General features: G+C 35.5%; 1 protein-coding gene across 5 annotated transcripts in view; it reads right to left on the reverse strand.

Annotated features, from left to right (window-relative positions):
• CFAP47 (cilia and flagella associated protein 47) overlaps positions 1–23,384 on the reverse strand; it is a 502,530-nt gene that overhangs the window by 121,948 nt on the left and 357,198 nt on the right. For 3 of the 5 annotated variants that reach the window (XM_072815366.1, XM_072815367.1, XM_072815365.1), the window contains 5 exons: positions 14,963–15,138; positions 14,238–14,345; positions 6,933–7,041; positions 3,938–4,042; positions 214–370 (listed from right to left, as the gene is read on the reverse strand). In XM_072815366.1, the coding sequence (XP_072671467.1) occupies positions 214–370; positions 3,938–4,042; positions 6,933–7,041; positions 14,238–14,345; positions 14,963–15,138 (655 nt within the window). Of the gene's footprint in view, positions 1–213; positions 371–3,937; positions 4,043–6,932; positions 7,042–14,237; positions 14,346–14,962; positions 15,139–16,117; positions 16,300–23,384 lie in introns of those variants that run through there. The other 2 variants (XR_012026084.1, XR_012026085.1) reach the window with 2 other exon arrangements.

The following is a 23,384-nucleotide window of genomic DNA, read 5'->3' on the forward strand; positions in this document are numbered from 1 at the left end:
TCTTAATCTGGCTCCACCATTTATAAGCTGTGATTTCAGCCAAGATATTTCGTCTCTCATATCTTGTTTTCTCTTTTATAATATGATGCTGTTGAAATAGCTAATGGATCTCTAAATTGTAAATTATCTCTATCATGGTCTGATTCTGTGATACAATCAGTTCGACTAATGATTACAAAATAACATATGCAAAATATAAAAAAAAACACTTACTTGTTAGTACAATATTGACCAAAACCTCTTCCTTGGTGGGATTTTGGAAAGGTATAACAAGAATCGATTGAAGATGGAGGTATGTGGTTATTCTCTCTGTGTCTATAGGCTGAGGGAATAGTCCTACTCCAGAGAGGCAAAACATCCATTCTTTAAACTGTTTAAAGATAAAATATTCGTGAGATATATATCCTAATCACATACATTTTCTTCGCAACCCTTAATAAATGTGATATGCATAAAAATCTTGGTAGATAAGAAACATTTCGGGGTGCCTGGGTGGCTCAGGGAGTTAATTCTTGATTTCGGCTCAGGTTGTGATCTCAGGGTCATGAGATCAAGCCCCATGTTGGGCTCCATTCAGTGGGGAGTCTGCTTCTCTCCCTCTCTCCCTTTGCCTTTCCTCCTTGGTCTCTCTAAAATAAATAAATGGATCTTTATTAAAAAAACAATTTGTTGTTAATATTTAATATGCATTGTTTTATATATTTTTCTTTTCTGAATTCCTTTTGATTTTATTGAATAGTCAATGTATTTCTACACTACAAAAAGGGGCAAAAAAACAATACTCGGGCAGCCCGGGTGGCTCAGTGGTTTAGCGCCGCTGTCAGCCTAGGGCCTGATCCTGGAGACCCGGGATCGAGTCCCACATCGGGCTCCCTGCATGGAGCCTGCTTCTCCCTCCGCCTGTGTCTCTGCTTCTCTCTCTCTGTCCCTCATGAATAAATAAATAAAATCTTAAAAAAAAAGAGAGAATACTCAAATATTAAACATATTTCTATGCTTAAAAGGTTATTTATAGCAACATAAAAGAGAAATCTTTATGAAAACCTTGCATTTCTGCTCAAGGTTTTTTAAAAAATCAGTTTGCCTAGTGAACCGGATACTAAACACTACATGAAGTTCCCAAAATTTTAGGGTGAATTTCAAATGAAATTCAGGTAGTTATCATATGAAGGAAAAGATGGTGAGGCACAGATTGAAGTCCCACTAAAAGGAAGTGCACAACTGCATGCCATTCTGTTTATCCCTACTGTCTAGTACAGTGTATGTTCCGCTATGACAGGAAAGGAAAAAATGACTCAAAAATGATGTGAAGGAGATTGCATGTAGCCATTGTTCTTATTTGAGTTTCACAAACCTGCAAAGCACTGTTTGAAAATGTTCCTTTGTGTTCATTTAGAATAAAAGTCCCAAGAGTACAACTGACTGTGACTCAGTTCTGCACTGAACACTGCTAATGTTACAGATGAATAAAGAGGTCACAAAATGAAAACCAACAAACAATAACCTAGCCTATAATCTCTTAAACTACATCAATGTGTCCAGGCTGAAACTCCAACAAAAGAGGAAAATTTTTAAGATCATTTCAAACTAGGACAGATGGTGACAGTAAATCCATAAAATGCTGTCTCGGTATAGGAAGGATTAAAGGTAAGTTTTATCTGCATAGATCTTCAAATGATTGCATTACTTTTAGTTAGAGATTCTACTAGAAGAATACAAGTACACTATATTTTCACTTGCAATGTCCTAACCTGATTCCGCACAATTGAATGACTGGAATCAAGCATCAGAGCTCGATTATATTAACAACTGTTCTACACAAGTTACTCGCTTTTTTGGCTACTTAATAAAAATCAATCCTGGATAACAGAAATGAAGTTATTTTAAACCACTGAGAATGAGCCAAACTACAAAAACGAGAAGGTCATGTTTTCACATCTCACCAAGTGGCCTAGAATAGTGGAGCTTCTAAACTAAGCTACATCCCACCATCATTGAACACTAGTATCCAACAACTGCCCTGGCATTGCTTAAATTATGCCATTAGGTTCAGAGAGGGAAATTAAAAAGTATCCAAATGAACATGGCCATTAAAAAAAAAAGTCACATTTTTAGCTTATCTTTATCTCAAACTTTTTTGAAAAAAGACACAGCACCACCTTAGAGACCCAATTCTAGGGGTGCCTGAATGGCTCAGTTGGTTAAGCATCTGACTCTTGATTTTGGCTCAGGTCATGAGGCTCCACACTCAGCAGGGAGTCTGCTTGAGATTCTTTCCTTCTCCTTCTGCTCCCTCCTGCATACTTTCCTCTCCCTCTCCCTCTCCCTCCCTCCCTCCCTCTCTCTCTCTCAACTAACTAACTAAATAAATAAATCTTTAGAAAAAAAAGATCTGCCTTGTTAAAATTATTTTTGTAGAAGGAAATAATCTCCACTATACTTTCCCTCTTCTGTATGAAAAGGATAATTATTTTTCATTCTTTAGTATTTTTGAGAATCAAGCATACTTCCAGAGCATTGCTTCAGTTTACATAAAAGTTAGTCATCATGTAGGAAATTTAATAGCCTAAATTTCTTCTTCTGAAGGTAAATTACACGTTTTAGAAAAGAGGATATTCCAGTCACCCACAGGTCTTGCACCGACATGGATTATATTTGATTCCCCTGCCTCTCAGGAAATTTTTGTAAGTTCCTTGGTGTCCCAAAGGATTTAAAGCACATTTTAAAGGTTTTGTAAGCTCCTTGGTGTCCCATAGGATTTAAAGAACATTTCTCCACTTACTTCCCTCATCATTAACACTTAAAGAAATAAAAAATAATAATAACTGTCAAAAGTCATGTAAAAACGTATTAGCAGTAAGAGAGTTATAATCACTTAGCAATCTGCAGGTAGCTCCAAAAACAGTCAAGAAGACAGGTTGAAGTCACATGTTCTGAGTTCAGGTCTGAGTTAAACATCTTACTAGCTGCCTGACTTTAATTTCTTTGTTTCCTAATGCATAAAACAAGATTGATAATACTTCTACCATAGGACTGTGGTGAAAATGAGTTGATATAATTCTCTGAATGGCATGTAGCAAGTTGAGAGATGCTTAAAAATTATTAAGCAAAATTATTATTGTTTTATTATTTATTTTTTTTAAAAGATTTTATTTATTTGAGAGAGAGAGAGAGAGCGAATGGGATAAGGGGCAAAGGGAGAGAATCTCAAGCAGACTCTGCAATGAGCACGTAGCCCAACATGGGGTTTGATCTCACGACCCTGAGAACTTGACCTGAGCTGAAATTAAGAACCAGATGCTTGGGACCCATGGATGGCACAGTGGTTGAGCATCTGCCTTCAGCTCAGGGTGTGATCCCGGGGTCTAGGGTTCAAGTCGGGCTTCCTGCATGGAGCCTGCCTCACCCTCTGCCTATGTCTCTGCCTCTCTCTGTGTGCCTCTTATGAATAAATAAATAAAATCTTAAAGAAAAAAGAGTTGGACACTTAACTGACTGAGTCACCCAGGTGCCCCTTAAGTCTTGTTGCTTCTCAAACTTTATTATTAATCAGTAAAACTGTGTAGATGAAATAGAATGAAAAAATAATACAATATTTGCAAGATTACAATTTGTATAGTTTTATATTTAAGTTCATGCAAATATGACAGAATATTAACATAAATGCCAACAAAATGGCATTTCCATTAAAATACCTGTATTTCAAATCTCGTAGTACATTTCTCCTTCATCCAAGTAATCTAAGAATTTAAAAATGCCTTCTTTAGATGCCTCCAGGTGCACAAAATATACTGTATTTCCAAAAGTTCATTTAATTAATAATTTACAATGAACTTATTTTGCTGGCAAAGTACATTAAGTGAATGAATTAATTTTACTTATTCATTGATTATGAAATTTAATGAACTTGACTTGGTCCAAGAATAGTCTATCATACCTGAGCACAGTGGAAGATGATAGAAGCTTGATGACCAGTTCTTCCAAGAGCTGAAGGAAAAAAGTGAACAGATACTTTTTTGCTCGAGTGAGGAGGTAAGGTCAGCTGCATAAATTCAGAGAGGAAAAAAATAATCAATGCTTTTGTTTGAGTCAGGATCTTTGCATGCTAGGTAAATGCCAGGTTGATTTTCGTGTGAGTAGTGTGTTGCCTTGTACGTGTTATCCGTTCTTAGTAGGCCTGTTTGGCAAATATTGGTGTAATGGCCATGGTAAACAGTATTTAGTAGTGTTTACTCCATGTTCTTTCCCCAGACAATGACCACATGGGGTTAACATCAACAGTTGTAGAATGATAAAATAAAAAGGCATATGTCTGAAAGTAAGTTTATTTTTTTCACTCCTTTATTTTTCCAAATAACCTTTGAAAATATAAAATTGCAATATAGCAGTGCTGTTCAAATCCTTGTAGAATATAGCACTTAGTGCTTAATAATTATGCTTTGACAATGACCATGAAATACAAATACAACTTAATGTTATATTTAGAATAGTCACTCCCTTACTATATATATGTGTGGCTTATCTACAGCAAATATTTTTATCTTAAGCTGGCTCTCCCTCTGATAGTTAATCACTTAAGTTTATGCACACATAAGGAATATACATTAATTTCAATATCTACCTTACCAAAAAGAGAAGAAAAGTTGTATTTCATATATTCTTTCAATTAAGCAAATATGAAACAAGTTTTATATATATATATATATATATATGTAAAAGGAAATCATGTATTACATTAGAAAAACCAAATACTACTACATAAACTTGGATTTAATTTTAGTTCCACCACTTACTAACTACATGGTTTAAATAATTTTAGCTTCTCTGACCTCAAATTCCTCTTCCATAAATATATGTCAGAAGCATGTGGTGCAGACTGAGGTAGTGTGTATAACCAAATAGTAACTAAAAAAAAATCCTTTATTTTCACCTAAAATTCACTGAAAAATACCATGGCTTCAGGGAAAGAAAGGTAAACGCTACTGGCTGGAATATATCTGCAGCAAATGTACTGGTTTAGTGTAACGGGATATAGATAATATGCTAAATATAGGATCGTTTTGAAACTTACAAACATTTAATTACAAACAAATGTTATCATAATAACCAATTCCAATATGTGATTTTACACTGGATCTTAGTTGAAGAGAGAAAGATTATTGGGATAGCTGAGTAAACTTAAATTTGGACAGGATACTAGATGATGTGGGAGATTAATTATGCTATTAAGAAATATAATCTGAAGTATTTAGTGTTGAAGTCGCATGATGCCCACAACTTACCTTCAGACTGAACAGTAAGAAATGTAAGAGAAAGAAGAAAGAGAATAATTTAGCAAATCATTAACGTAAGAACCAAGGTAGAAGGTAGAAGGTTTGTGCATTGTATTATTCTTTCAATTTCTGCATCTGTTTGAAATTTTTCATAGTATATAGTTGAGGGGAAGCAAGTTTTTTATATCAGTTGCCTGGATAATGTTTATGCTTACTTATTGTAGCATTTATGAGTAATCATCAATATTTTAAAATCCTTACTTGCATAAACACGAATTCTATGCAACAAAACCAAGAATAAAATTATATATGTATGTGTGTGTATATATATAATCTTTCTATTTATTATCATTACCATTAATGTGTGCTCCTATTTGTTCTATAATAGTATTTTTCTCATCTATAAATTTATTTTTGAGCTGTTTCCCAATATTCAAGTTAAGTGCATATTCAGGGCTCAAAAATATGTGATAAATGTATAAAACAATGGCTGGATTAGAAACCACAGTTAAAATGTTGAAGTAGAGTCTATATTCTTCATTATGTAATATAAAGTGACACCTGCAATATACTACATTTGTTTTCCCTTAGACCACAGTTTATATTCTTCTATAAAAGTGGTGATATAAAGGACATAAAAACACCAGTTTCTAATGAGGAATTTCAGTTATTTGTAAACTATATCCTGACCACCATATTCTGTTTAATCTATGGAAAATACAGTGTTAATAACATGCATGTGTGCACATTTTAGTATAGTTATTCTAAGATTAAACTATATATACAATTTTAGCTATATAATATTTAGTGATATCTAATTTGACACATTATGGAAGTTAAGAACTAATTTCATATCAAGCTATTATTAATTGGTAACCAGTATCATACGTATTAAGATACAAATGAAATCACATTGTAGATTTCTTAAACAATCTTTAAACAGCAAATAATAAAAGCTTTTGTTTAAATACTATATCTATTTACTAGGGCTTCATGATTTACTGTGAGATCCTCTGAAGAAAATAATCTATCACAATTATTTTGAAGCTTATCCAAAACCATGGTTTTGGTATTCACTGTACATATTTGGTATCATTTGCTTGGAAACAAAGATATTGATGTTAAACCTTCAGATCTTGTTTAGTTACTTGTGGGAGGAGAAAAGTGATTGGGGCCCACTGACTGGTTCTAGTGTCTGCTAGGGTTCAAGGAATGAGAAATGGGGTAGAGAACGGAAAGAGGGTCAGAGCTGTTCATTGTTTGGAAGTAGGGGACGGGTGATGGGCAGGAACTCATGAAGGGCTGGAAGGAACTGGCCTCTTGGGACCCTGAAAACATAGAAGATTCCTGAGTCAATATCACATTCAAATCTGATTACGAAAATGGTCAGAAATACAGCACAACTAGTTTATTTAGAGTTTAGTGATAATGAGTATGACACTAGCATATAGAATTCTAAAAATTTAGATGGACATGATTTGGGTTTTTTGATCAATTAAAATTGTGGGAGGGAGATATATAGTATATAAATTCTATTTTTAAATTTTAAGCATTTGAAACCTTATTAATAAATCAAATGATACTTAATAGTGTCCCAAAATCAGTACTGGAAAATGCTTCTAGTAGTGGTAGGTTACTCGGCTTTCCAAATATACTTACTGGTGATTTGCTCATATCAAAGACAAAATTTTCAGGATTAGTGTTTGTTGCTTGCAATTCTAAAGTCTCATGTGTAGGATTAACTAAAGGAATGATCTGAGTGACATACCTGGAAGGAAAAATGAAGTTAGTAAACTTGTTCATAAACTTGTTCAGTGATAATTTTATAAACTTGATGACTATTATGGGTTGAGCTGCATACCCAAAAAAGATAGATTTAAGTTCTAACTCCCAATACCTCAGAATGTGACCTTATTTGGAAATAGGGTCACTGCAGATGTAATTAGTTAAAATGTGATCCTACTGGAGTAGGATCCATTAATCCATTATGACTGGGGTCCTTATAAGAAAATGATGTGAAGACACATGAGAAGATAGCCATATAGTAATGGAGGTGGAGACTGGAATGATGCACTTCCAAGTTAAGAAATACCAAGGATTGCTGGCAAGCACTAGAAGCCACAGGAGGAAAGGAAGGATTTTCCTTTATTGGTTTCAGAGGGAATATGGTCCTGCTGAAAACTTGACTTCAAATTTCTAGCCTCCAGGACTGTGAGACAATACATTTATGTTGTTTTAATCCACCCAGTGTGTGGTATTTGTTATGACAGGTCTAGGAAACTAATACAATGACTTGTATGAGTTTCAAAATAAGAATAATCGTGGATGAACTAATGACATTTTGCTAAATTTGTCCTTGATTTTCTATTTCTGAGACCAAATGTTATTCTACACTGGGCAATGGAATATATCCCAGTTTTATTTATTTATTTATTTATTTATTTTATTTTATTTTTTATGATAGTCACACAGAGAGAGAGAGAGAGAGAGAGGCAGAGACATAGGCAGAGGGAGAAGCAGGCTCCATGCACCGGGAGCCCGACGTGGGATTCGATCCCGGGTCTCCAGGATCGCGCCCTGGGCCAAAGGCAGGCGCCAAACCGCTGCGCCACCCAGGGATCCCTATATCCCAGTTTTAGGAGCAATATTTACTCATCATTATTTTATAACTGTTAAATTTAGGCAAAAAAGTTAACATAGTTTAAAAATAATAACAATGAGTAATAAATTCACAAAGTTCTGTTCTTTACATTGAAAAGATCCAAATCAATGATGAGTAAATACTGAAAAAAATGTGGCTGGTATTTTTGCTCAAAGCAAAGGATAATCAATTTTATATTTGATTCTCACTCAACCACCATTTCTAACACCTTTTGATGTATAGCATGAAAACGGTCATTCTGCAGAAATGCAAAACAAAACCACACTGAGATACCAACTCACACCTGTTAGGATGGCTGTCATTTAAAAAAATAATAAGTGTTGGCAAGGACATGCAGAAAATGGAACACTGGTATACCACTGATGGGAATGTAAATTGGTACAGTGACTATGGCAAACAACAGGAGTTCCGCAAAAAATTAAAAAAATAAAACTACCATACGATCCAACAATTCCACTATTGAATATATATCCAAAATAAATGAAATCAGTATCTTGAAGAGATAAGTGTGCTCCCATGTTAATTGCAGCATTATTCACAATTGCCAAGATATGGAAATAATCTAAATATTCTTCCACAGATGAATGGATAAATAAAATGTGAAATATACAATAGAATATTACTCAAACTCAAAAAAGAAGGAAATCCTGACATTTGCAACAATATGGATGAACCTAGAGGACATTATGTTAAAGGAAATAAGTCAGACAAAGAAAGACAAATACTGTGTGATCTCATTTATATATGGAATCTAAAAAAGTGAAAAATAGTGTAAGTTCTATGGGAATTAAAATCAATTTCATTGCAAAGTTTAGTATAAGTTGACGACATTTGAAATGGGCAAAGATATAAAAAGTAAGAGGTGTATGTAGACTGTGATTGCCAGTGGACCAAGAAGCAAAATATATAAACTAAAGAGGTACTTGATTCATTGTTTATCCAGAAGTTTTTCAATTGAATCAAATCTAATAAACCTTCTCTTTTTTTGCTAGTTTTCCTAATAATGAGAAATGAAGTTTGTATTTACAGATGTGTATCCTGAGGATTGTTGATGCATATATTTATTACTTAGGGACAAAATTAAATTTCTTGAGTTTAAAATGTTGTTATACTTTTTTCTTGGGTTCCTTATTTCTAAAGAGTCACAATAAAATATTTTTTTCATCAAGACTGTTTCAACTTGTTAATATAGAGTATCAAAGGAAAATGAAATAATATTACCTGTCAAATCAATGAAAACCAAGAAGGTAATTAAAATATATATAGAGAGAGAGAGAGAAAGAGAGAGAGAGTGTGTGTGTACAAGTGGAAGGAGGGGTAGAGAGAGAGAGAAGTATCCTGAAGCAGACTCCCTGAGAGGCACAGAGCCCCATCTGGGGCTTCATCCCAGGATTCTGAGATCATGACTTGACCCAAAATCAAGAGTCAGATGTTTAACCAACTGAGGCCCCTAGATGCACCAAGAAGGTAATTTTAATGTGAACCAAGTGGTAGCACCTTAAAAACCATTTCCAGGATGAAGTGTATGTGTGAACTCTATTACAAAATAAAATGACACTAAAAAAAAAAAAAAAAAAAAAAAAAAAAAAAAAAAATCCAGTGCCAAGGTATCTGGGTGGCTCAGTGAGTCAAGCGTCTGACTCTTGATTTTGGCTCAGGTCATGATCTCAGGATTGTGGGATTGAGCCCCACATCCAGGTCTGTGCTGAGTCGAGAGTCTGCTTGAGATTCTATCTCCCTCTCTCTCTGACCCTCCTCTCACTTGTGCTCTCTCTCTAAATAGATAAATAAAATCTTGAAAAAAAAAAGTGTCAAATGCTTGTTATGAGAAAATATCATGAACCAGTGAGAAGAATGCAGTTACCATAAAATGGTAAAACAAAAAAATGCCTCCAATATGTAAAGGTTCCTGGGGTGACTGAATTCAATTAATTTCATTTTGCAAATTATTTAGTAAGTGACTATTTTAATTCTGAAATTCATTAATAATCTGTAAGGCAAATCATAGATTATAATTAAGGCTGATTCAAAAGTGCAGAGTCCTACTATTTACTCCACTTACACTTGACATAAACCTAGGAACAACTAAATAATGTATCTCCAACATGAATATTTCCACTGTTCTCCAGGCTTTGTCTCGAATTTCCTACACATCATTCAAATGTTTAATAGAAACTTCAAATTTACAAGTCCCAAGCTGAGCTCTTGATCCCTACCCTCAAACCAGCTTTTCTTAGTCTTCTCTGTCTCAGTTAATGTCACATCTTGAGTTCCAAGTGTTCAGGTAAAAAACTTCAGTGTCATCCATGCCCTGCTGTTTTCCTTATGCCTTAAATATTAGCAGTCAGCAAAACTCATTAGCTCTCCTTTCAAAAATAAACCATAACTGAACACTTCTCTCCACAGTCACTGGCAAACCTCTGGTCCAGGCTGCTATCATCTTGGTCCTGAGTTAGCGTAAGGACCTCCTAACAGATGTTTCTCTCACATCACATACAGATACCAATTCCAGGTACACTGTGGGCCTAAATATGAGATGTATAGACAGTACATTTTTTGAGAAATGAAAAGAAGTTCTTAATGATGTTGGTGTACGGAGGAACTGGAGAAAACAAAAAAGTTGATAAACTACATTACATTAAGAATTTAATTCTTAAGAATTTAATGTCATTAAAAGACTCTATTAAGAGACTGAAAAGGTAATTCACAAGATAAGGTATTTGCAACATATATAACCCATAAAGGTTTGTATCTAATATATACAAAGAACTACAAGATATAAAGGAAAATATAGACAAACTAATAGTAAAATGGTCAAGGGACATGAACAAGAACTTCAAAAAAGCCTATATAAAAATGGATGCTAAACACATGGCAGGTGCTCAACCTTATTAGTCATGAGGGAAATGTAAATTAAAAGTACACTGATGTGGGTGTGCCTGGCTGGTTCAGTCAGAGAAGTGTGCAACTCTTGATCTCAGGATTGTGAGTTTGAACCCCATGTTGAGTGTAGAGATTACTCAAAAACAAAATCTGAAGGTGTGCCTGGGTGGCTCAGTCAGTTAGGTGTCTGACTCTTGATTTAAGTTCAGGTCACAGTCTCAGGGTTGGGAGATCAAGCTCTGGGCTCGGGTTCTGGGCTCAATGTAGAGTCTGCTGAGATTCTCTCTCTTGGTCTCCCTCTGCCTCTCCCCTATTCTCTCTCTCTCTCTCATAAATAAATAAATAAATAGATATTTTAAAACATCTTAAAAATAAAAGTACATTGACGTACTACTTTACACACATCACAATGGTTAGAGTTAGTCTTAAAATACCATGTTCTTGAGGATGTGAAGCAACTGCAATTCATATATGGCCAGTGGAATGTACATAAGTACAACCTATTTTGAACTCTTTGTTGTTATCCACTAAATTAAAGTGATTGCATTCTTATGTTTGTACCCAATAGAAACAAGCATTAAATGTGCAACAAAAGCATGTACAATGTTATAAACAACATGTTTCATTATATAACAAACTGGGGGAAAAAACCCCAAGCCCATCAATTAAAAAAAAGGAATTTTTTTTGCAGTAATGAAAAAAAAATGAAGAATGGTACATGAATGGGTCGGTAAGTCCTGACTATCATTTTAGAGCCTCCCATTTAAATATGAGTGAGGGGTGTCTGGGTGGCTTGATGGTTTAAGCATCCAACTCTTGATTTTGGCTCAGGTTACAATCTCAGGGGGATGAGACCAAGCCCCACATTGGGTTCCATACTCAGCAGGGAGTCTTCTTGAGTTTCTCTCTCCCTCTGCCCCTCCTTCATGCTCCCTCATACACTCTCTCTATATATATATCAAATAAATAAATCTTTAAATATGAGCAAAACAAGTATCAGGAAAGTTTTGAATGGGCAAAAAAGGAGAACAAAATTTATTTATTTTTATTTATTTATTTTTAAGATTTTATTTATTTATTCATGGGAGACACAGAGAGAGGCAGAGACATAGGCAGAGGGAGCAGCAGGGTCCTCATGGGGAGCCTGATGCAAGACTTGATCTCAGGACCCCAGGATCACCACCTAAGTCGAAGGCAAATGCTCAACTACTGAGCCACCCAGGAGTCCCAGAAGAACAAAATTTATGATTAAAGACAAAGACCATGACCATTTAAAATGAAATTATATCTTAAGCATATCAGTAAAAATATTATCAACATGGGATAAGAACAGATTGTTATGATTTAAAAACAAAAACAAAAACATGTAAAAGAAACACCCAAACAACAACAACAAAAATGGTCTTGGACGTTGATAGCAGACATGAAAATTCAACAGAAAGCATGGAAAATAAATTCAGGTAAATGTATCTGAATGCAAAAGCACAAATGTTGGTAATAAAGGCCAAAGAATAAGAAAACTAAAATAGCCCCCACATTCTAAAACTAAAACATGGATGTTGTAGGAAGAGAGAAAACAGAGGGAGAGCATATTTTGAGACTTCCAGAAACTGAAAGTCATGTGTTTCCATATTGAAAGAGACCCCAACTACCTAGAAAAATGTATGAAAATAGAAACACACCAATTCCTTAAAAATTTTAAAGACACTGGATACAATTAATGGCTGTGCAAACTTCCAAAGAGGATAAGGATCCAGAATACAACTGGTTAAAAATGTAGTTACTATGAAACATCTATTAATATTATGCAACTTTTAATTATATACAGTATGACTTAGATAAAAAGAAATTATGCTTTAGAACAACCTGACCAAAAGTAACAAGAACTTAAAAAGAAAGAGAAAAGCACCTTTTAGTGGAGTGAAAACAAACCATCGTTATAAAACCGGTTGTGCTAAGTATGTTCACATAAGTGTATCACATTTGTTAATAATTTTATATGTACATAATTTTCATACATTAATGAATTTTTAAAACAAGAAAAAATATAAAACTAGAAATAAGTTTGTTAATAAGGTAAAGCAGACACTGCTAGCACCCTTCCCAGTTCCCCTAGAAGATTTTTACCAGTTCTCTACCATCAGACCCCAACGTCTACATGCTTGCTGTTCATCTTCCATCTGAGACTTTCAGATGGTCACCCTTGAGTCCTGCTGCCTCCTCAACTGTACAAACAGTAGAAGTTTATACCTCTTCCCAAGGAAGCTTATAGTGACCAGTATGAGAATTCAAAAGCTGAACATCGTTGCACCAAGACAGGGCAAACTCTGAGATGTGATTTATGCTAGAGCTCTCTGCAGGATCAGGTAGTCTGGGGCTGTCCCTGCAATCACATCCTTGCTTGGTTTCTTCTCTTTTCTCATCCTGCTTCCCCTATCTCTTACTGATTGTTCTTAATGGGACCACTTCCTTAATAAATTACTTGCTACAGATTTATTTGGCTACAGATCTGGCCCTGGGAGAATTCAACATTCTTCTGGAGAGCCAAGGGAGAGAGATTAACAAAGAGGTACTGATTTGCCCACTGGTGCACGTGCTCTTTAAAAGTAGGGATTGTGGGGACGCCTGGGTGATTCAGTTGGTTTAGCGTACAACTCTTGGTTTCAGCTTAGGTCATGGTCTCAGGGTCTTGAGATGGAGTCTCGAGAATAAAGATAAAAGTGGGAATTGTGACTCAGTACCACTATGTATCAGCATCAAACCTGGTACCAGACATCTAATAACAGCTCAATGATGCAAATATAAATGGTCATAACTCCAGGGCACATGGTATTAGTCAAGTGACCAAGTATTCTCCACTGTCCATTGCTGACCCCCTGCTTTGCCTTGACCAAACTTTAGTCAGTCTCCTATGTTTCCTATGGGCCCCTGAGCTCTGCTTGTCCCCAAGCCTAAGCAAGCATAAAGCATAACAGGCCTCCTTCCTTTGGCTTCCTCTGGGAATCGGCTTAGCATAGGGCAAGGCTTTCCCCATCAGTGCCCACCAGTCATTTTCCTTTCCTTGTCTGGCTTTCTCTCCAAACAGTCTGCTTATCTCTTCTTGTCCCACCTTTAACTTCTGTTTGATTTTGAGATGCTTGCAGATTGCTGAGATCAGCGTTCTCCAACTATTTCAATAGTCCCTTTCTCTCCCTTGTTAACAATCATTTTGAAGAAAAGCCTCTCCTTACTAAGTCCTAATTTGTTTTCCTTTCACATAAGTTTTCCATGGGGTAGTTTAAATGTCAAAACTTCCCTGGAAAAGAAAATTAATTGCTCAAAATATATTTATGTCTTCCCAAGAAAGATTAAGGGGATTATAACAATATTCTTTTAGATAATGTTTTTTCCTTCCACAAAATAACTTTATCCATACTTACTTTCCAATGTCACATTGCATTTCTGGTACTGTGGTTGGTTTTGGTAATTCAGTAGTTAATCTCAGTAAATACCAGAACTCTAGAGCCATATCAGGCTGGAAAATAACGCTGGTGGAGAGAAATATACAAAATCCTGTCAGTGGTTTTAGTTTGTGTAATAAAGTTGGCAGAAAAAAAAAATCCTAAATAGATAGTTTCAAATGCAATATTTGAAAACTGCTCTGTGATCCATTCTATTCTTACTGGAGATATATTTAAAATTTTTTCATTTTTGTTGAGAAGATCACTTCATTATTCAGAAAAACTGTCATCTTTAATATCTGTTTAATAAATGCCTGTTGAATGAATTAAAAATATTTAAACGTTAATGAATTCAAATGTATTGCAGGAGCAAGAACAAGAAAATTCCTGCTTTCTGTGATTAAATCCAACTCAGTTTGTTGAATTAGACACATGTATATTTTCATGTGAAGGCTATCAAGTGACAGGCAACTCTGGAGAGCTTTATTATCAGCATGTGCTTGCCTTTGGGGGAAATAGAGACAGAACCTGTGACAGTCTAAAAGTGTAACTGGAAAAAATAAACAAATGAAAGTACAGCCGGGCTAGTATCTCAGCTCTGTCATCTTTTATTTAAGTAGACTTGAACAAGTCACTTAAAATAATTTAGAAGGCTTTATTTCAAAGTATCAACAATAAAATATAATGCCACACTAAAACCATACCTTTCATCTCTACAGCCTGTAGTTGCTGGAGTATACCGTACCACATAGCTGATACATTCTAGCGGATACAGTATAAATTGCTTGAGTCCATTAAGGGCAGCATTGGATAATTGCACGTCTAAGTGAATCATTGTCTCTTTGGGATTCGAGAGAGGTATTTCAATGCAAATGGTCTCCTAGAATTACAGAACAAATATATAATCAGCTCTTAGTGTCAGCATAGAGTGAATCATTGTTCTTTTTTTTTTTTTTGAATCATTGTTCTTTAAAGGAAATGCAAAGAAAACTTTTATGCAACATAAGGCCATTTGTTTTATTTTTCTCCTTGATCCGCTATTGAATATATCTCACTCACTTTTAATCTCTTACATGTTTTCCTTGACTAATCTTGGTAAATGATAATGTTATTTTTTTTTCAACAACAAATACCCCAAGACATTCATCTAGCTAAATGGTAAGGAAAGTGTAAAATTACATTTAAAATATAGTTTTCTTCAGTACTATTGCCATTTATCAATGTTTTCTCTAGCTGTGGTACTCAAACTTTAGCATGGCATAGGAATCATTTGCAGAGGTTGCTAAAACATAGATTACTGGCCCCCTGCCCCAAAGATTCTGATTCAGTAGCTCTGAGATGGGGCCTGAAAATACATATTTCTAAAAAGTTCTGCCGATGCAGAGGACATACTTCAAGTATCTCTGTACATCAGCAACAAATACCAGGGAAAATCTAAACTAAGAAGACAAATTATGTTGATAATTCAACTACCTTCTTGTTTAGATTCCTTCTTTCCATACTGGTTTCTCCTGTCCTGCCTCCCTAGGTACATCCACTCAGCCCTGGAAGACACTCTTCAAGTTCCAAGACATTTCTTGATCCCCATTCTGACCTATTCTGGCTAATGGCTTATGTTTCATCCCATTACAGTCATGATCTCCACTATAGTAAAAGTCATTAGTTAAAACAAAAGTGTTGAAGGTGATTGATAGGACATATCTCAATCTTGAACAAAGATGAGTTGTCTATAATGCCTTAACCTAACAAAATAGAAAATATTGGACATTTCAATCATATTTCAAAGCTTGGTAATGAATGTACTTCAGGACTTGGAGGTATTTTGAAACTTAACACTTTAGAGGAATGACAAAAACAACCTTGCTACTGAGCTGGTAGGGACAGGCGGTGATGAAGAAAGAGTTATTCACAATACATATCTTCAAGATACAGCTTCATCCACGGAATGAATGTTTGCTTGATTACAGATATATAAATAATTGAGTGGATAAATGTTACATTTCAGGGGAATGGAAACAGCATTGAGTGTGGTGAACAACATCTGGTAAGGAAAGATGAAAATCAAGAATATATACAAATTTACAATTAAACTGGGATATCATATGTTATAAATCAGATTTAATTATAAATGCATTGGAAAATGGCCATCTACAATAGTTTCAGGAGATACTAGAATCATGGATTTCTAAAATATATGGGCATTTAAATTGCAATAGTAAAATAACCAATGCTCATAATTATAAAGAAGGAAAATAAAAATATAAAATTTAAAAAACCCAATAATTACATTATGTCACAGAATTTATCACTTCCTAGGCAATCTGAAGTATTTCATGAGACTGTTAGAGAATTTAGCCTCCTAGGAAGTTTCTAAGGGTCTAACAGATCAACAACTAAACCATATGCCAGGATAACAAATACCAACAACCATATATTGGTCTAGAAACTTTGCCCAGGTCTTTAGACAGAAAACCAAAATGAGATATCTTTGGACTAGACATTTGTCCTAGTCTATATTACTTGGATATTTCTCAGAGAAGGTCAGTGTCAGTTTAAAACAATGCTGTGGCTTATTCTTCACAGAAGTAAAAAAAATACTAGGATCTGAACCAGTGATTTTCAAAATGTTTTCATCACAACCTAGAGTAATTCATTTTACATCATGACCTGGCTCACATACACACTGGAAAAAAAAAAAAAGATTCACAAAACAATTCCTACTCTTCTCACATGTGACATTCTCTGATACTTTCTATTCTCTTTTATTCTATTCTATTTCTTAAAAAAAAAAATAATGCTCGTTTTGACCCACTCACGTTTTTGAAACCTATACTTTGAAAAACTCTCATCTAAAGAGGAATGAAGTACTGGAATATCGAATTGCTTTATGTCTTATCACATATAGACTTTGAACAAAAGGTAAAACAAAACCACTTTCAATCTACTGCTATCTCTGTGAACTACAAGTCATTTAACAGAAGCATGCCCTAGTGTTACAAATGTGTTAGGGCATTCTACGGTTGGCCGAATCTTAAGAGATGAAAATGGGGATGGCAGCTCTGGGGCACTTGTGTAACAGCTCCTGTTTGACACATCCGTGGCAAATATCACTACTTGATCACTTCACTCTTACCCAGTATGTCTGGACACTCCCTCAAAATTGAGCAGCCTTCCAGAGAGCAATCGTTAATTGCTTCCAACTACTTGCACTAAGCAGTACTGCAATCTCTAAAGAAAGCCTGCAATCAAATTCTCTGGGGTCTCAAAACCAGCAATAGACTCAATAGAAATGAATGATTCATTACAGTAAAAAGCTTTAAATTTCCAATTAATTAAGAGTGTGGTATTTCTAGTCTGGTAAAATATATGTCAATTTTAGTTACAATATTATAAAAAACAATTTCTAACTTTCATTATAATTTGAATATTTAAAAAAATAATTTGAATATTTTTTCAAGTTTAAATAGATTAAAAACTCCTAAATTACACCTTTAAAATATAGTATTGTATGAATAATCTCTTTTAAATATACATCTGCCAAAATACTGTCAAAATTAATTTAGACAAGATTAATTTTCTAACTATATTTCTTAAGGCCATAAAAATTAGATATTTCTTTAAATATTTCATGTATTCAATAAGAGAAGAGATTTTTGTCATTCATGATTTGATGAGATGATCCAAATTTGTAAGTTTATTCTTAAAATACCTCCTTTGTGTTAGCTATATTCTCCAAAAATACAGAACTATTTTCAACACATGAAGCAGAATGTATAAAGTCATCTGCAAAGATGGCCAATAGTCTTGTTGTCTAAGGCATTCTGTACCCCCCATTCCATTTTATGACAAATAACTCTCACTCAATAAGAAGTATAAAGCCTGCTGAATTTCTGTGACTATTTTCTCCATATAAAAGGTGTGAAATATTTGGCTAGTGTGTGTGTCTTGCCAATGGTATATTCTTCCAGTTTGTTTTTTTTTTTTTTTTTTGGTATTCTTCCACTTTGATGGGTGATTTTATAAGGTTTTTTAGAATCAAATGTACATCTATTTGGACTGATTTTGGTTTTGGAAATTCAAGTGAAACAGTGATTATACACAGTGACTTCAAAAATTGTCTTTTTTCTTTACATGGCCTCCTTTGGGTGCAATGACACAGTATTCTTTTATAAGGTGTCCAGTACTTTTCTCTGGATTGTACTGAAGGAATATTTTAACTAACATAATGACTGTTGAAAGAAATTGCTTCCATTTTTCATAATCCTTTTATAAAAGGAATAAATTATGTATATTTAATCCCATGGAATATAAAGATTTTAAAGCATGAAGACGTTCATAAAATGTTGAAATTCAGAATGCCGAAAAAATTCAAACATGCAGCTAAGATTGGAATATGTTTAAAATGTGTACAAACAGATGTATTGAATTTTGCAAATTATAAACTTTTTCAGAGGTAGTTTGAATACTTACATCTATTTTTTTTTAAACAAATTATTTATTTATTTGAAAGAGAGAGGGAAAGAGTGGTTGGGGAGGGTCAGAGAGAGAAACTTAAGCAGGCTCCACTCCCAGGGCTCAATCTCACAACCCTTAGATCATGAGCTGAGCTGAAATCAAGAGTCAAATGCTTAATTGACTGAGCCACCCAGGCGCCCCTCTATATTCATTTTAAAACAAATATAAAATATTTTCAGGGGCGCCTGGGTGGCTCAGTTAGTTAAATGTCTGACTTTGGCTCAGGTCATGATCTCCAGGTCCTGGATCAGACCCCACATGGGGCTCCCTGCTCAACGAGGAGTCTACTCGTCTCTCTCCCTCTCTGCTCACTCATGCTTGTGCTCTCTCTCTCTCTCTTTCTCATAAATAAACAAATAAAAGAATAAATAATAAATAAAATCTTTAAAAATATTTCAGTATCTAAATATAAATAAATAAATAAATAAAATCTTTAAAAATATTTCAGTATCTAAATATAACTTATATGTTTCTTATTTTCTTAAAATAGGAGAAACATTTTTGAGAAATTTAAAGACAGAAATTTTAGATCAGGTCATTCCCATTTTTCCACTCTCTAGTAGCTTCTAATTGCACATGGAATAAAATCTCTTATCTCACTTTCTGAGGTCCTGAAAGACTTGGCCCTGCCAGCTCCTCTGATTCAAAGTACTTACTCCCCACTGCTATTTCTGTCCAAGCTCCAGCCTCACAAGCATCTTTTCTGTTCCTGGAGTGCCTGGGCTCTTACCTATTACCTCCCTTCCCACCAAGCTCGTTTTGTTCTGAACATCTGTTAGTTGCTCTACCTGGGTACATTTCCCCAGTCTTCATGCCACAGTCAATGAAACTCTGGACTATTTTTGTTGGTACAATCATCACTAAATTTAGATTAGGCATTTATTGTCATGGTAACAGATAAACTGGATGGACTAACTTGGTAGAGTACCATCTGAAAATGGTTTCTCTTCCACTACTGATCTTCCAATCTGGCAGGATCTCCCTTTCTCCATCTCCTTGTTTTCTCAGGGTAGTTCCTAATGCTAGAGGAGTCTCGTTATCAGATCTTGAAAGAGGTACAATAACAATCAACACTTTCATTTGAAATCCAATGAATATTTTTGGTGATCTTTCCTCCTGGCACTCCCTTCTTACCCTCAGGACATGTAGTAATTTTTCAGACTGTTTGTGAGGAAGAAAGTAGACATGACCTGCTCTTTTCAAGCTCCTGCTCTACCTCTCCTGCAGTCACTGCGTTAATATGGCTCCTACAGGTTACAGAATGAATATGGTGCAAGAAGTAAAAGAACAAAGACCATTTACTTAATTGATACTGACTGATCTTTTCCAGTTGACTTTCTAGGTCCTTCTCTTTCTCCTCTTTCTAGCATTACGCCATGTAGACTTTTTCTCTTGGGTTCTTCTTACTCTAGCCAAATGTATATTGAGCAGATCCTTTTAAAATAGCCCAACCCAGTCCCCAGACACTGAGGAGAATCCACTTTGATCTACAAGGTTTTGTCATGTGCCATTAAAAGTGCAGCTGCTGGGGATCCCTGGGTGGCTCAGCAGTTTAGCGCCTGCCTTTGGCCCAGGGCCTTATCCTAGAGTCCTGGGATGGGGTCCTACGTCGGGCTCCCTGCACGGAGCCTGCTTCTCCCTCTGCCTCTATCTCTCTCATGAATAAATAAATAAAATCTTTTAAAAAATAAAATAAATAAAAGTGCAGCTGCTGTCACTCTAGCCATTTTCCCTCCATTCCATGGTCCAGACTTTTAGCGAGAACTCACCAAAATCCAATGGGCATTAAAGTATCAGTTTCCATTCTTTAAAGAAGCCACTCCCCCTCTCTTTGTGATCTGGCCAATGCATACAGAAGCTGGACAAGGGTGATAGGCTAAAGGGTTCTTATCTCTTGGCATGGCAGAAATATCATCCCTCCAGCAAAATTCTGTGCTCTCCTTCATGATATGAAGACATCATTGGGCAGGAGCTGCCCAACCAGAGGTTACATTTCCCAAACTCTCTTGCACTCAGGCATAGCCATGTGATTAGTTCTCTCTAGTAGGTGAGTGGAAGTGAAGTGTGCTGCCTCTGTGACAAGATGATTCAGAAACCAGTGGAAATTCTTTTCTGTTTCCTTTTTCTTTTTCCATCTATATGCAGCTATTGTGTTAGGCCATTGAAATTTTGGACTTTGTCATGTCAACTAAAAACATCATAACTAGAACATTTAGTGACTCCTTAATAAATGGCAGAGCAGCACCTTTCATAACATGGAGACAGAATTATCTATGGTTCTCAGGTTGTGTCTTCACTTGAAAATGTAAGATAACAGAAAACCTTCCCATGAAATATGTTATTCCAAGGTTATTTTTGTTTTCTGTCTGACTCAACTAGAATGTTAGCTCCATGCAAATAGGGGCCTTGTTTGTAATATTCATCACCGTTCCTCAGCACCTAGAACAGTGTGAGGGATACCAGACACAATAAATATTCATTAAATAAATGTGCAATTTATAAGAGACCTTAGTGTTTGTATATAAATCTAATGGTTAATGTGTCTGATATTCTAGATACTTCAAACTGAATAACACAGCTTCCATTGATAAAATCTTACTCAGAAGGAGTTTAAAAATCTTAAGTTAACCTAGGCCACCTCCTTTCATGAAAATTACGGGTAAGGACAGCTGTGAGAAAGACAGTGGGTTAATTTTATCATTTGGTTGCCAGTTCACACCTTCTCCGAACAGGGAAAATTCAATTCACTGACTTTTGCACTGAAAACCTCATCACTTCCCACTCTAACTGGGTCAGAGTAAGTCAACATTATGATTTTTGCCCATTAAAGCCTAATGGAGTCAATGACAATTCAATATGTACCAGCAGGAAGTATTTCCCACCATATCCTCTCCCAGGAGATAATTATGAGTTCATTTAAAATGGACTATTTCTGAGGTGGCTGGCTGGTTCAGATGGTAGAGCATGCAACTCTTGATCTCAGGATTGTGAGTTCAAACCCCATGTTGGGCATGGAGCCTATTTAATTTAAAAAAACTTAAAGTGATTATTTCTGAGGTCCAAACGTACAATATTAATTTAAGTTAGGCACAACTTATATTAAGGAAATTTTCAATTTTAATTTTATTCTATTTAAAAACATCACCAAGTCAATAAACAAACTATATTAAAGGGTATTTAAAAATGTACCATGTAATTCAGAGGAAGTGATAACTATAGCCTATTTCAGTAATTTTCCAAAATTGAAAAGTCAGTGCCAGCAGTTCAGAACTCAGAGGAAACAGGCAGATAGCCGTAAACTAGAAACACCCTTGTCATTCTTCTGCTACTGCCACCTGCATGTCCCTATACCTAAGGAAGTGATGCTTCACACCTCTACATCCAACGTGGACATACAGAACGCAGAGGTGCAATCAAGAAGGGCTGCCAGTGTCAGACTGGGGGATGATGTGGGAGTGAGGATGTACTTGACAAGCACTGAGGAGCTGTGGAAAAAGTCAGAAACTCCTGCAGAGTCTATAGGCTCGTTCACATGTATTCAGACATTTATCATAACCTTGGGGGCAGGGATGGGGGTGCAGGAACTATTAAAAGCAGCGACAAATAGAAATATAATTGATTGCAGGGAATGCTCCCTAGGAAGTAGCCTCTAGCTTAACTTTTAAGACAGGGTCTCTCTCCCTCTCCCTCTGCTTTCTCTCTATACACACACATATGTATACACATAGAAAGCAAAACGGATCTCTCCTGTCAAGAAGGAGCCTGTGTCAAGCAGTGACGCAAGCATTTAAAGATACTGCAGCTACAAGATACCACCAGGACTAGCATCAGCTGGCTGACACCCCAGAAATGAGAACAAGCAGAAGCAGGGCAGGTCTGCAGGGGCCCAAGACTGATGAAATCCCTTTAAAAAGGGGAGGATTTTTGCAGCAAACTCTCAGACTCTTCAGACATGACTTCTCTATGTCTGACCACTTGAAAAAGGCAGCTGCTGTTGAAGGCCCTGCCTGATTGATCTCTGAACAGAACTGAGATCCTTCACTGCTTGAACACAATAGGCAGTTAGTGCTGAGAGCTGACTCAGACCAGACCTTACCTCAACTGCGTCCACAGACTGACTTTGCGGTTGGTTCATTAACTTCCTATACCCTTCTGTTATCTCGTTTGTTGTGTGGCTTGTCTTATGTTCTGTTCTGTGTGCCATGTGAGAAGCCAAGTTTCATCACATGGTGAAATATCATTGAGTTTGGAATCCTGAACCTGCTTTATAATTATGATTAACTTTGCTTTATGACTGATTAAAGCTGACATTGTGGAAAGGCACAACTCGTGTGTGTGCCTTCATGGCATGCTCAGGACTGTATATGTAGATACATACATGTACATGTACACATAGGGTCTACATTTTATCTTCTCAAGATAAATTCAAAGCAGAATTTTAATTTTTTTACATCAATGTTTCATGAGGAAGAAAAATTTTAATATCATGTACAACACCAATTATATATGATCTTTCACCTGGAAAAAATAAAGAATATAAAAACACAAAGAAAAGAAGAAAAACACAGCAAAATGAGTAAATCAAAATATATACATTTTTATTATGAAGGG

This window comes from Canis lupus, chromosome X, assembly GCF_048164855.1.
Source record: "Canis lupus baileyi chromosome X, mCanLup2.hap1, whole genome shotgun sequence".
In the NCBI taxonomy this organism is placed as follows: Eukaryota; Metazoa; Chordata; class Mammalia; order Carnivora; family Canidae; genus Canis; species Canis lupus.